General features: G+C 34.8%; 1 protein-coding gene across 7 annotated transcripts in view; it reads right to left on the bottom strand.

Annotated features, from left to right (window-relative positions):
- Nucleotides 1-14,666, bottom strand: part of Ccser2 (coiled-coil serine rich protein 2) — a 129,706-nt gene that overhangs the window by 22,059 nt on the left and 92,981 nt on the right. For all 7 annotated transcript variants that reach the window (XM_070020750.1, XM_070020751.1, XM_070020752.1 and 4 more), the window contains 2 exons: nucleotides 13,500-13,586; nucleotides 4,146-4,235 (listed from right to left, as the gene is read on the bottom strand). In XM_070020750.1, coding sequence (XP_069876851.1) covers nucleotides 4,146-4,235; nucleotides 13,500-13,586 — 177 coding nt within the window. The remainder of the gene's footprint in view (nucleotides 1-4,145; nucleotides 4,236-13,499; nucleotides 13,587-14,666) is intronic.

The following is a 14,666-nucleotide window of genomic DNA, read 5'->3' as shown; positions in this document are numbered from 1 at the left end:
GAACCCTCTGGAACTTTGAGTCAAAATAAACCTTTTCTCCTTGGAGTTGTTTCTGTCAGATATTTCTTTGTCACAGCAACAAAGTAACACAGAAAAATTAAGTTTCACAATGGACTACTACCGATCTCTACCACACAGTACAACTGGGGGCCCCCAATTATCTCTTAATTCTCTCTTAAGGAAGTCCTTCTTGTGATCTCTTGCTGCTATCAACCATCTGTCCTCCTTTCCCAGAGGTATGACTTGTGTTCTCTTTGTTCCTTCTTGTCACCTCATTAATTGCAGCCATCCAAAAGAGAAGCAGCTATTTCCTCAAAGTGAAGAAAACCTGGCTTCGTATACAAGAATACTGTAGGTAAGCTATACACTTGTACCAGTCACTTCTTAGTCTTTATGTGTAGGGGAAACTAAGGTTAATAGCAATTAGGCATAGGCATACTGGAGATATTGGAAAGCACCAGGAGATGCTTGTGAGACTTATCTTCTTCATGCTTATACTCCCAGTTTAACCTAATGCATGGCATAGTCAGCATGAAGGTGTTTGGTGATTGAGTAAGTGATAATTTTCCTTTGCTCCTTTCCTTTTTCATGCTTTGTTTTTTGCTCCTATATCCTAATGTCTATTTTATAGCCATTAAGTAATACCCAGAAAATTTCCATTTTGTTGCTCTGGCAGAAGTCAGGCATTCCTTTTTGTTTCAAGTGTAATGTATTGTTATTGTAGAGGTGATGTACAGAGGGATTATAGTCAGGTAATGAGAACATTTGTTTTTGAACCATGTCATTCCTTCCCTCACTCTCTCCCAGTTTTCCCCTCTCACCCCCCGCCCCTCGCCAAGTTGTACAGTTCATTTTCCAGTATCTAGTGGATACCACTACTATATTTGTTCACATTTTGTCCACATTTTCCGTGACCCACTAACCCTCCCAAACACAAATAATCTAACAAATAAGACAAAAGGAAAAGATAACAAAAACAGCATTTTTCAAAATCAACTCTAAGAAATGAAAACAAGAGATTTTATTTTGTTGTTGTGGGTTTTGTTGTCTTTTCCTTTTGTCATGTTTGTCCACCTCTCCCTTTCCTCCAGAAATTCCTAGCTGGGATGTCTTGTCTTATTTTGCTCACTTTTTCTTTTCTTTCTTTTTTTTTTTTTTTTTCAAATTCTTTATTGTGATTAAATGATTACATAATTTCCCAAATTTCACAGTATTGTGGGATAGTGATGCTTAGTTAAAAGTCACAAACACATTCTAACTTTCATGGGGCAAATTGTCTATCGTGGTCTATAACATTTATGAGTTCTATGAGCTTTGCAATACAGTTATATCTTCCACATTGGGTGATATGTACATTTCTTTTGTTTTGCATAGCATCAGCTGTTCCCTCTTTCCCACTTGTTCCCTCCCTCCCATGGCTGCCAATGAGTTGCTTAGTTCATTTTGATCAATGTCTAGTGCTTTTGCTCACTTTTTCTTCTCCTAACTTCTAAATGGCAGCCACAGGCCTAAAGAAAATAACTTTCGCCTCCATCATTCTTTTCCAACTCCCATTGAAGCCAGATTCTTTGTGTGTGGAAGAAATTCACAAAAAAAATGGTTCCCTCACAAATCTGAGGTAGATTCTACAGTCAAATGACTGAGACAATGTAAAGAAGAACATTTAAATTTCCCAAAATACTGTAAGAAAGGATGAAAAACAAACTCAGATTATAACTTTTAACCTTGTCAAAGGCTTATATCAAAAATACTTTTCTTAAAATAAGACGAGATTTTTAAACAAGTGTTTTATTGCTAAAATTATGGCCTAACAAACTAAATGTTTCCAAAGAATCAAGCTGTATTTTCACACTTTCATAACATCAAAACTGTTTTAAATATGGTTAAGTTCCTAATAAAAAAGAACATTTGGAATTAAGTGTAAGTAACTTCTTGAGAAAATAATATCATTCTGATTATAGTAAATGGTTTCCCACCTAATATATTTCAAATGAAGTTTAAAGAGAAGAAACATTATTCAAAGAGGATAAACTCAATATTTAGCACTTCATATTTAAGATTATTTACTTAAATACACAAAACTACTTATATAGTAATTCCTGGATGAAAAAATTAATTCTACACTAATGTCATTATTTTCTTAAACATACATCTGAGCCAGGAGGTGTGGTTCACACTTGTAATTTCAACACTCAATAGGGTCAGGCAGGAGAATCGTGAGTTTAAGACCAGTCTGGGCTGTATAGCAAAACTCTCCCAAAACAAACAAAAAATACTACATTTATGTTTCGAACATAATCATATATTTAACTACTGCCCAACTGTTCCTTTTCACTTCTTTGCTTTCCTTTCCTTGTGCCAAGGGCATTTATCCATTCTGATTTGCAAAACCTCTTGTCTTCCAAGGCTCCTCATAAAGGTTTTAGGACAAGGAACTCTGGGCTAGAAGTCAGGAATCCTGAGTATTAGCTCAGCCTCCTTTATAGTAGAAACTTTAGTAGGCCATTTAATATCCCCAGAATTTGTTAACTTATCTAAAAAAAAAAATGAAGGTATTTAAGCTAGGTAATTCCTTCACTAGCAGACAAGCAGAGCAAGTTGAAATCTGGGTTAGCGGTGTACCACTGGAACACTGACCTTTGCCCAAGACTAGGGACACTGCCAAGTGTAGTGGTATTGTTCTGCACCAGTTACTTTGTCTAGTAAGGAGGACTGAAAATCCAGTTTCCAGAACAGTGAGATCAAGGGAGCCAGAGAGTAATATATATATAAAGACTTCCATGAAGATATAAAAGGGAATTTTTCATACTGAACAGGAATGCCAATGTACTTAGTATTGTGGCCCGAACTCACAAACATCCATGTGGAAAAACTGGAAAAATCTAGAAAGAATAAATGTCATTTATAAGGGCACAGCAAGAACTTTTCTTTTGAAATGCTGTCAAGCAGGTAAATGTCAACACTGTAAAACATTACGTAATTTCAATCTATTGGTGACTTTTGCTTTTGAAAAAGCTGCCTTTACTCTTTTCACCAACCTCCTTATTTTCCAGTAACTAACCCCATCTTCTGGACTTTATAGAATTACAGCAGCTTATATCAATGATTAACTGACCAGGTTTAGCACCCGTTACATAGTGATCATTAGAGGAATCACTATATCCTCAAGTGTATTTCTATCTTCAAATCTCACTTTTACTTTAAAATTCTAAGTCTAGGCTACAAAATGATCAACCAACTTTTTGCTGAATAAATTCATTCTGTCATCACACCTCAACTTATTAGATGGAAAAAATTAACTATTTTATAAACTTTGAATGCCTACAGTTATATGTTCATTTTATGGTTGAACTGATTATACTAACCTTTTTGTTTCCCCATTCACTTTTGTTACTAGGACTCTGCAGTTAAATGCAAGGCAAAAGACTGGGCCATGGTTTATCAAGCACTCTCTTAGTATGAAAGAAATCATACAATAGGATAATAATGACTAGTAGTCACATGAGGACAACCTGAACTAAGTTCCAAGAAAACTCAGTCTGAGTGATGGTCAGGATATTTTTAGCCCTACATATGCTTTGTGATATAACATTAACAACAACAACAATAACAAACAAAGGATAGATAACTCTGTATTGTTTAGAAGAAACTATATACTAACTGCCTAAACACAACCTTTACAATCTACTCTGTGTATTAATATTTCCTAATACCCTCAACATTTTGTGAGTAGCTGTAATAGTAAAATGTATTTGGAAACTAACAACAACAAAAAAAGGAATTGCTACCTCATGTCTCTTCAAAGTGTAATATGCTGCTGAACTGGGACAGCTATATACAGGGCTTCTGTGGGGCAGGTGAAAACATTGCTCTCCTAAAAACATGCAGTGAGAAAAGTGGACACTCAAAGAACACGAGCTACAGTGTGCAGATGGAAAAGCTAGTAAATGCACATTTGCTTATATAGAACAAGAAGCTTTAGAAAGCACACAAACACCTAGGAGACAAGAAAAAAACAAAACAACTTACCTAAGAAAAACAGCAGCCATGGCAAATTCAAAATTATTAGTGATTAGCATAAAAGAGCAAAACAAAATATGACAACAGCAAATGATAAGAGAAGAAGTCCAGAGCATGTCACTTACAGGAGTTTTTCTCCAGGGTGTTTGGGTGTACTTATCAGCATATGTACATTTTTCGCCTTTAGAGTTCTGGTGACAGTTACAACGAGTTGCCTGAAAAAAACAAACAAACACAATTTTTATATTGGTTTAATTCTATACATACACCTTACAAGGTTAGATGCTCTACCTAGGGTTAAAAAAACCAAATCAACACCAACAAAATCACACTGCCAACACATTTCTGGCTACTTTCTTGCAACAAACCGCAAGGTCTTTCAGTTGTGTACCATCTTATTCAGAGTCCTGGTCAAACATAAGCCACTAAAAGTAGCATTCCAAGTAGACCAAATTGTCCTGATAAATCCCCTCAACTCTCCATAAAACACATGATATGTGATTGTATATGTAAATGTAAACAATATAACATGTATTATAATACTGTAATGTAATACTGTATACAATATTAAATGTACACAATATTAACTATTATTATATTAAGTAGAATATATTTGCCATATACAGTATATTAAGAATACAACTGTGAAATTTATATTATCTCTCTAAACTGTTATGATTCTATAATCACAGTTTCTTAAATGCATTTTTGATGGAGTTCTACTGATATTAAATAGGAACAGGTCGACTGGGTTTTAAACATGAACAATATTAAGAGATCAAGTGATCCACATGGGCAGTGTTATGAAGCCTCTAGAACAACATGCTGACTACTGGACTGGAATATTTTGAAAAGTCTCCCTGTGACAAAAACCCATCTAACCATTTCCATTCACAAGCATGTTTGCTATCCATGAATCCACTAAAAGGACACTCATCTAGATGATGCAATATACATATTACATAAACTTAGGTCTCTTATAGAATCATAAAATTCAAACCCAGAATGAAAAGCCAATGACAGTTCTACCTTAGTGTAAAGATGGAACATAACCATATTATTCCTTAAATAATCCTACTAAAAGTACATATATTCTCTCATAGGAAAAAATTTAAGAGATTCTAAATTACTACATCAACTTAAATGTTTCTATTTTTAAAATCATGTAAAAAACTAATTGCAATAGAAACATTTGAATTTCCTTATATAAGATAACCAATTAAAAAAATCTCAGTAGTATATACCCAACAAACAAAAAATGACTCAGTAGTGTATATATATACTAATTTATATACTAAACAAACAAAAAATGACTACCCAAGTAATTCCCTCTCCATTTGTTTTCTTTATTACTCACAGATTTTGTGTTTGGATGTTCATTTTCTGTATAGTCCCATATTCAGAGAAATATATGTTATCTCCAACAAGCCATGTCTTGCTAACACAGATGCACCAAGACAATCTTATTCCTCTCTGCTTAGGAAAGGACAAGTAACTCAAATCTAGCCAATAAAAGGTAAGAAAAGTCTGGGATATTTCTGAGAAATTGTTCCTTGATTTTAAAAATAGATAAGCTAGAGAAAACAAGTCTTTACCACAAACTGGGTGCCAGAGTGACCCAAAGAACTATGGGAGACATGATGTAATCATGAAGGAGCAGCAAAGAAGGCTTAAAGAAAAAAACAAAACAAAAACAAACAGCTTCTATTTTCTCTTTCCAAATGACCAATAAGCGACTATGGAAAGTGATGGGACCTACACAGTTTCTTGTTACTTGAGTTCACAAACATTCTTTTTTGTTTTGTTTTCTGACAAGGTCTCCTTGTGAGGCTGAAGCAGGCCTTGAACTCTCAATCCTTTTGCCTCCATCTTCCAAGTACTAGGATTACAAGCCTATACACTTATAAAGGCTGGTTCTTGTTTTTTTTAAGCCACTTTTAATGAGGGACTTCTACTTGGAACTCAAAACACCACCAGATATATACTGATTTATACTGAGTGGTTTTGGACAAGTCATTTACCTAGAGCTGCTATTTATCACAGGCACAATAGGTATTAAATAGTTTAATTTGTATTTTGTTTAATTATCACAAGCTTATGTAGTCAATACTGTTCTTATTAACAACACTTACAAGAGACGCTTAGGAGAAATTATATAACATTACCTAAAACAAACAAACAACCACAAAACAACACAGTTATTGAATTTCTAAGACAGGATGTTATTCAAGGTATGACATGGTTTTCAAATGGCATTGCTACCTGCTTAACCTGTGCTCTACTTCATATTTTCATAAAGAAATTCTACATTAGCAAACTCACAAGTTTATTCTGAGAATTCAATCAGAAAATATATCTAAATTAACTATTATCCAACTAGTATTCTTGGCACTATAAAATGAGGCTTATATGGCCAAATCTCTATAGTTTTCTGCTACATTGTCAGAGCACTGAGATTAAACTTTACATTGTCACTTTATTTTTTTTTGCAGTTTTCATGCAAATATAAATTAGAGCTGAAGACATTTTTTACAGTCATATAAAATACTTTTATTTTATTGTATTCTTACTCTCATTTATCATAGTTTTAAAATTAAAAATAGAAATCTGACCTTCAATGCAATGGGTGAAATAAAAACTAAAAAGTTCCCATTTTAGATCATGTTTACTTAGGGACTGATTTGAACTAACAATAATAAGATTAAAATAATGATATATTTACTAAAATTGTAAGTTACTGAAACCTTGGATGTCAAGTATTGTTCTATCAAATTACAGAGTATGTGTTGCCATCATTATCTTCACTTTACAGATAAGGGATTTGAAATACAGGGGACTGAAGTAACATATACAGTAGTGTTACAAAAGATAAAAGGAGACACAGTTTTAGAATGTGAACCTAACTTGAATTTTACAGATGTTTATTTTAGCTGAATGGGTCATAGTCTTGCCATAAATACTTTGTATTTGCCCTTAAAAAGGAGAATTACAAATGTTCTTTGAATAATACTAATAGTTTACTTGAAATAGTCCAAAGCCTTCAACAACAATCAAGGACATCTAAGAATGAACACATCTTAGAAATGTGAAGTGGCGCTGTGGCTCAAGTGGTAGAGCGCTAGCCTTGAGCTGAAGAGCTGAGGGACAGCACTCAGGCCCAGAGTTCAGGCCCCACGACTGGACCCAAAAAAAAAAATTTAAACTGCTTGGGGGGAGGGGGATATGATTGGGGGGAGGGGGGTATGATTGGGTGGGGGGGAGGGGGGAGGCTGGGAAGGGAGGTGAAGGGTAAACAAAGGAGGAGGCTAAAATGCTTGGTAGGAAATGTATGCATTATCCTGCCCATGTAATTGTAACCCCTCTGTACAGTATGTTCTCAAATAAAATAAAATAAAATTAAAAAAAAAAAAAAAAAAAAGAAATGTGACAAAAGACACCTTCCCAGTACAGCATTTGGGAATATTCTGGAATTTATGATGCTCAAAGAAGAGAAAAGCTAGAGAAGGTCATAGGAAGACAGATTGTATGGGCATTCAAATTAGAAATGAATGGAGATGTATTTAAAATAAACATAAAAAGGCATCGTAGAAGCCAGAAGGAGGAACAGAGTAAGTGGGAAATGGAACAACATAAAACAAAGGGGCCCATCAGCTGCACTGGACATAGAAGAAAAACATCTAAGCAATCCAAAGACAGCAATGGGAAGAGAGGAATGAGAGGGAAAGAGGGAACAGCCTACACTAAGCAAAAGGAAAGAAATGTAATTATCACCTGATGTGAAAGAAATAATTTGTATTGTCAAAGCTCATAGAATTCACACACTTTATAGACCATGATAATGAAAATTCGCCTTGTGAAGGTTAAAATGTTTTGTGACTTTAACTAAATATCACTATTCCACAATACTGTGAAATATGTGAAATTTATGTAATTGCCTAATCTCAATTAAAAAAAAAAGTGAGAGAAGGGATGGGTTAGGAGTGATGGGTGACAATGTTGTCAGACAACTTATACTCATATACTGTTTTTGTAGAATGGAAACTTCTTTGTACAACTACTTAAAGATAAAGTAATAAAAAATGTAAAAAACAAAACTACATGCTTAGGAAGGTTGAGCTATACAGGGAAAATGGTTTACACTAATTTATTCTTTTTTTCCCCTGGGCAATTAGCACTCAATGGCTTGCAGGCCTTTTGCACTGTTGAATAATTAATACTTTGAGTAATCGAATAGAAAATAAATGTATTGTCTGTCCTTACTCATTGAGATGTGGGTTCATCTCAAGGATTTGAAAGGGGGAAAAAAATCACACTTGACCTACCACTGCCTACCAGAATGGAAAAAAAAGAGCTTTATACCCTAAGAGCACAACTCAACTTGGCTTTAATGAGATGAATGTGATATTTAATCTTTGATCCTAGCCAGGCACTGGTGGCTCATGCCTATCATCCCAGCTACTCAGGAGGCTGAGATCTGAGGGATCACGGTTCAAAGCCAGCCCAGGTAGGAAAATTTGTGAGACTCATATCTCCAATGAACCACCAAAAAAGCCAAAAGGGAAGGTATGATTCAAGTGGTAGATTACCAGTCTTGAGCAAAATAGATAATCAAGAACATGACACTCTGAGTTCAAGATCTATTATCAGCACCCAGAAAAAAAATAATTGGTTATGATATTGATAAGTCAGTAATGACTGGCAATGACTAGATTGTGTAACGTGATTGTTGAAGTGCAAACACAATCCCAATGAACTTTTAATTTACCACATATCTTTTTAATTTACCACATATAGGTAACAGGAAAAAGTAATTTCTTTTTCTGTAAGATTCACTGGAATACTGCTGCTGTAAGTATTCTTTAAACTGGTTACAGTCAAAGACAAAAAAGAGCTTATGAGCCCCAGCATACATCAACCCAGTTCTTCCTTAAAAGAAGGTTTAGCGATGCAAAAGTCATCTGAAGTCGGGCACCAGTAGCTCATGCCTGTAACCCAGCTACTCAGGAGGCTGAGATCTGAGGACTGAGTTTCAAGGCCAGCCCAGACAGGGAAGTCCGTGAGACTTTTATCTCTAATAAACTACTCAGAACACTATGGCTCAAGTGGTAAGAGTGCTAGCTTTGACCACAAAGAGGCTTGGGGACAGTGCCCAGGACCTGAGTTCAAGCCACAGGACTCACAAAAAAAAAGTCAACTGATCTTAAATGGTTAATGGAATCTGCCTATGTCATTCAGCTGATTAATACTGAAGACAAGAAAGTCTTCTGGTGACTTTTTTCCTGTTTACGTAGTTTATATAGAAGGGCAATTTAATTTTGATAATGCAAAAACTGCTATTACCTATCTATACTTTCAAGGCTTATATCCTTCAACTTTCTTGATTTGATCAAATGACTTTCTAGAATTCTACAAGTAAACTTTATACTACTGCAATCTTTCTAATTGACTTCATTTGTCAGTGTTGAGAGTATGGAACCCCAGGATTTGTACATACTGGGCAAGCACTCAAATACTATATATAGCCCCAGCCCTTGGTTTTATAACAAGGTTCTTGCTATGTAGCCCACACTGGCCTTCGAACTCACAATCCCACTGCTTCTGCCTACTAAGTACTAGAATTATAGGTGTGCAATAACATAGTTGGCTCTGAATGACTCCTAATTCCTTAGGAGTAAAGCACGGGCTATTTCCTTTATAGAGCAGCATTGTTTACAATCCTCTAAATTTAAGTAGAAAAAATTATACTAACATTGTTTTTAGATTCAAGAACAGGGTTATGATTTAGATACAAAGTGATCCCTACATGCTCATATATTGAAGGCTCAATCCTCAGCTAGTAGTGCTATTTTGGGGAGGTTGTAGGAGTGGGAAGTAGATCTAACTCTCAAGAAAGTAAGTGACAGAGTGCATGACCTTGGGAGCTATATCTTATCCTTACTTTCTTTTTGCCTGCTATGACGTAAGTATTTTCAGCCACATGCTTCTACCACCATGATGTTGTATCACCAGGCTCAAAAGGGTCAGGGCTATGGACTTATATCTCTGGATGTGGGAACAAAAATAAATCTTCATACCATAAGTTGTCAGGAAGTTTGTTACAGTGATTAAGTGCATTATAGTCTAAGACAGACTTAGTCTGACAGGAACTGACAGTAAGTTTCATACAGTTCTTTTATTAAAAGCCGTAATTCTGTACCATTTAAAAAATTGGTATGATTATGATACACATATAAAGGAAATTTCTAGCTGAATGCAATGTAGCCTCTAGAGCAATCTACAGAAAAATTATGCCTACTGGTAAGCCCTTTTACAATAAATGTGACTTATAGGTTTAATATAAGAAATATTATATCCTCCAATATGTAGGATTTCAGGTACATAACTCTATAGAGTAATACTTTCATTTATCTTGTATTTTTTTCTTTTTGGGGGAGGGGGGGAATCTGTTACATACTTCTGATTTTTTTAAAATATATTTCAGCATGAAGCATGAGATGTTGCTCAGGATCACTGATAATCTTTTCAACAAGTTAGTACCAAACTAAAAAAAAATGAAAGATTCTTAACTAAAAGAAACATAAGAGTCAGGTATAACTGCTATCATACAAAATCCTAAATTGGATTCTAGTTATTTAATCAAATGCATAGGACATTTCTGTATTTCTGGAACAAGTACAGATGTCTGAATATGAACTAGACATTAGAAAGTACTATGGAATCCCTATAAGTTGCTCAAAGGTCATAATATTTTTGTGGTATAAAAATACCTATTATTATTTTTAATGCATATTAAACCTGCATGTCAGCAGCTCAGTTCAGGCCTGTAATATTAGATACTCTGATGACTGAGGTCCATGGGATTATAGTTCAAAAGCCAGTACTGGTAGAAAAGTCCATGAGATTCCAACTCCAAAATAGCCAGGAAAAAGTTGGGTGGGAAGCCTGAGTCAAGTGGAAGAGCATCAAACAAGAAAACAAGCTGGCTAACTTAACACCTTACGTTCAAACCCCAGTACTAGAAGGAAAAAAGGAAAAAAGAAAAAGAAAGACATATGCTGATGTTAAAATGAACATTTTATCCAAACTTTACAATATGGAAGGTTGAATATCTTCCATTACTTATTAATAATACATCAATATAAAGTGATATCTCATAATTTTAAATTTAAGTTCCTATTTTTTGCATTAAAATCTCCAACTCTTTAAAAAAAAAAAGTACTAAGAATTAAATTTGGTTCTGGTACTAGGCCAGTGATCTGCCACTAAACTACATCCCAGCCCCCAACCTCTAGTTGTTTGTTTTATCCTTTCAGTCAATTCTGTGTCATATGCTTCCTTCCATAATATGTAGAAGTTCACCCTAAGCTAAGGGAAGAGAAGACTGGGCCTGAATTCTTGGGAGAATCCCTTTCTTAGTTGGCATATTTCCTCTTTACATGGGTATTTGTCAGGGATACCATTTCGATATCCCAACAAAGGAACAGCAATGGACTACCACGATGATGAATCATCATTCTTCAAAGGACAGTCACCCTTAACTCACAGGTATTTTTCAACATTACAGTGGTTCGAGTGGTTTCCTTAGCAAAGAGTCTGGGACTAAGGATAGCTGCTTCTTGAAGCATGGAAAGCCTCCAGAAGCTCCACCATCTCTGCCATCAGCATCTTATACTGCTTCTGTATTAACTCCATGATCATCTGCTTCATGGTTAGAAAGTAGCAATATTAGGACTGGGAAGGTGGCTCAGTGGTAGAGCGCTTGCCTTGCATGCATGAGGCCCTGGGTTCGATTCCTCAGCACCACATAAGCAAAAAGAAAAAAGCCGGAAGTGGTGCTATGGCTCAAGTGGTAGAGCGCTAGCCTTGAGCTGAAGAGCTGAGGGAAAGCGCCCAGACCCAGAGTTCAGGCCCACGACCGGACCCAAAAAAAAAAAAAAGAAAGTAGCAATGTTGGCCACTAGGGGCACGGAACCCTGTAGAAATGGCCAGTCTTAAGGACAGATACCAGCCCAGTCAAAGGCTCACACCTTTCTAGTACCTGGTCAAGACTATGTAAAACTTTGCAGTCAATGGTTGCCCATTCCTCTAACAGAAGCATGTAACATGTTTTTCAAGACATTAAAGATATGAATAGTTACCTTTCCATATAAATAAAAACTTTTCAGGATATAAAATACAAAGGTCATTATTTTTTCTACTGATGTACTAGACAATAAACTTCTTGGCTCTGTAATATATTTTTGGAAAAAATTAAGTCTACACAATTTTGTGTTTTACTTCTTTTAAAGGTTGCTGTGTCCTGATGTTTAGCTTTGAAACATATGGTTTCACATTAGGTTTTATTACTTTCCTTTTTAATTTTGTATTTGGTAGGATTTCAGTGTGTAATACTAAGATATCCTTTATTCAAACTCATAAATTTTCTTTGACCTTTTCTTCACAATAATATCAAATTTGTCTATTCTATTTATTCATGAGTTTGTCCCTTGAATTCTATGACTCATAGTACAATATACTCTATCATTTATGTTCTTAGTGAGATTAATATTCCTAAAACCAAGTTGCTTGCTGTGCCAAGATGCTTTTTGACTTTCAACAGGTTTTCTTTTAACTGCTGTGACTTTTATGTATTATTTTCTTTCTATTCTGGCCTTTTTTATTATTAAATACATCATAATTGAATTCAAGGCATTGTTTCCATATGGGACTAAAATTTGAAACTGCAACAACTGTAAAATTATCAAGATTCAAACATGGCACTGAAGGATCACTCAACATGATCCACAGAGGATGGACTTCCCTGTAATCTCCTTCAATATGACACATAACCTAAACACCTACTATCATCTGCTCACAGTCCCTAAAGAGTCCCTAGAATTTATTACATTAAAAAATGTCTCAAAAACATTTAACCTGCATCAATCAATCAATCAATCAATGGAAATTGTTGAACTGAGTCTCTACAACAGAAACCCACTAAAAATGTATGTCCAACAAAGAATTTATCATATTGAATCCCTCATATTTAGGCTAATAGTTAAGATATTTACCAGGGCATATATAATGCAACCATTATGTAATGATGCAACTTTGCACATGTAAATATAGACAGACAAGACACATAGGTAGGTAGGTAGATAGACAGACAGACAGACAGACAGACAGATTAGCATTTGCTGGAGGTCAGCGGTCCCTACCTATAATCCTAGATACCCAGGAGGCTGACAGATTTGAGAACTATGGTTGAAAGCCAGACCAGGCAGGAAAGTCCATGAGATTCTTCTCTCCAATAAACTACTCAAAAAATTATGAAAGTAGAGATCTGGTTGTAGGTGACTAGTTTTGAGCAAAAAAAGCTCAGGGACAGTGCCCAGACCCTGATTTCAAGCCTCAGGACTGGCACAAAAAAATAAAAATAAAAAGCATACACTGGCCTAACATGAAAATCATCCACTTACATTCTTCACAATATTACTTACAAGCTGATGTTCTAATAGTTGAATTTTTTCATCTTTTTTCTTTATTTCTTCTTTAAGTTGTTTTATTTCATTTAATAAATCTTCATTCTGAAATATTAAAAAATTAAGACAAGTTATTTAAAATATTCTGAGAAATATTAAGTCAATAAAAACCAGTAATGAATAAACTATTTGTTCATTTAAAAAGAAAGCCCTTTATTTAAAAAAAAATTCTAGAATGTCATGCTCTAAAGCACGTGACATGTAAACAATGGGTAGTAACAAAAAGTGACAGCTAACATTCATGAAGCAGGGTCACTGCTGGAGACTAAGCACTTTTGAGTATTTAAGCATTTGATCCTGACTACGTAGATATGCCACTATCCCTTTTTTTTTTTTTTTCATTTTGTTTTATTTGGCAGTACCAGAGTTTGAATTCAGTGACTTAGGCTTGGTAGGCTGGCACTTTACCACTGAACAATGACACCAGCCATTATATATAAGAAATCTGAGATGTAGGCTACAGAGTAGAGAAGTAACATGCAAAACAATAACTTTAGCTACAATTTCAAGGGATATACATGAGTTATCTAGAGAAAATGAAAGACACAGTAATCAAAGGGAACAGTATAATTAGGAGGAATTTTTTGGCTGGTTCAGAAATCAGCAAAAGGTAAATGTGCCCAAAGAATAACAAGGAGATTCTTTTTTCCATGAAAAGAATTCTGAGGAATATAGCCTGAATTAAGGTGAAAACAAGTACATCAATGAGATACACTTGATGCAATTAATTAATTGCATTAATACTGTCAAGTTAAGCACCAATCTGGCATATTTTCAAAGTCTAAACTATCATTAGCTCATTTCTGTATTGCTGTAAACTATATACTGACAAAGTAGCTTGTACCAGCAAAGAAATTAGAGAGGACAGATGCACATATACACATATAACTTTCCAGAAAGAAAATATGTGAGAAAATAAATGACTGATAAAGTATGTCATCTATATCAGACATACTAGGAACATAAGAATATTTCAGTGTAGCAAGAAATCAGAAATCGATATTTTACAAAGGTTTTTAATATATTACTTAAATATCACAAACAATGGGGAAGATTTTTGTTAATAGTTGTTATAGATACTGTAATGAGGAAAGATTATTATATTAACAAATAAACTCAAAAATT

This window comes from Dipodomys merriami, unplaced genomic scaffold (genome assembly GCF_024711535.1).
Source record: "Dipodomys merriami isolate MVZ:Mamm:240054 unplaced genomic scaffold, mDipMer1.0.p SCAF_14, whole genome shotgun sequence".
Lineage (NCBI taxonomy): Eukaryota > Metazoa > Chordata > Mammalia > Rodentia > Heteromyidae > Dipodomys > Dipodomys merriami.
The sequence above is the reverse complement of the archived record's forward strand: the minus strand, read 5'-3'. Positions and strand labels throughout refer to the sequence as shown.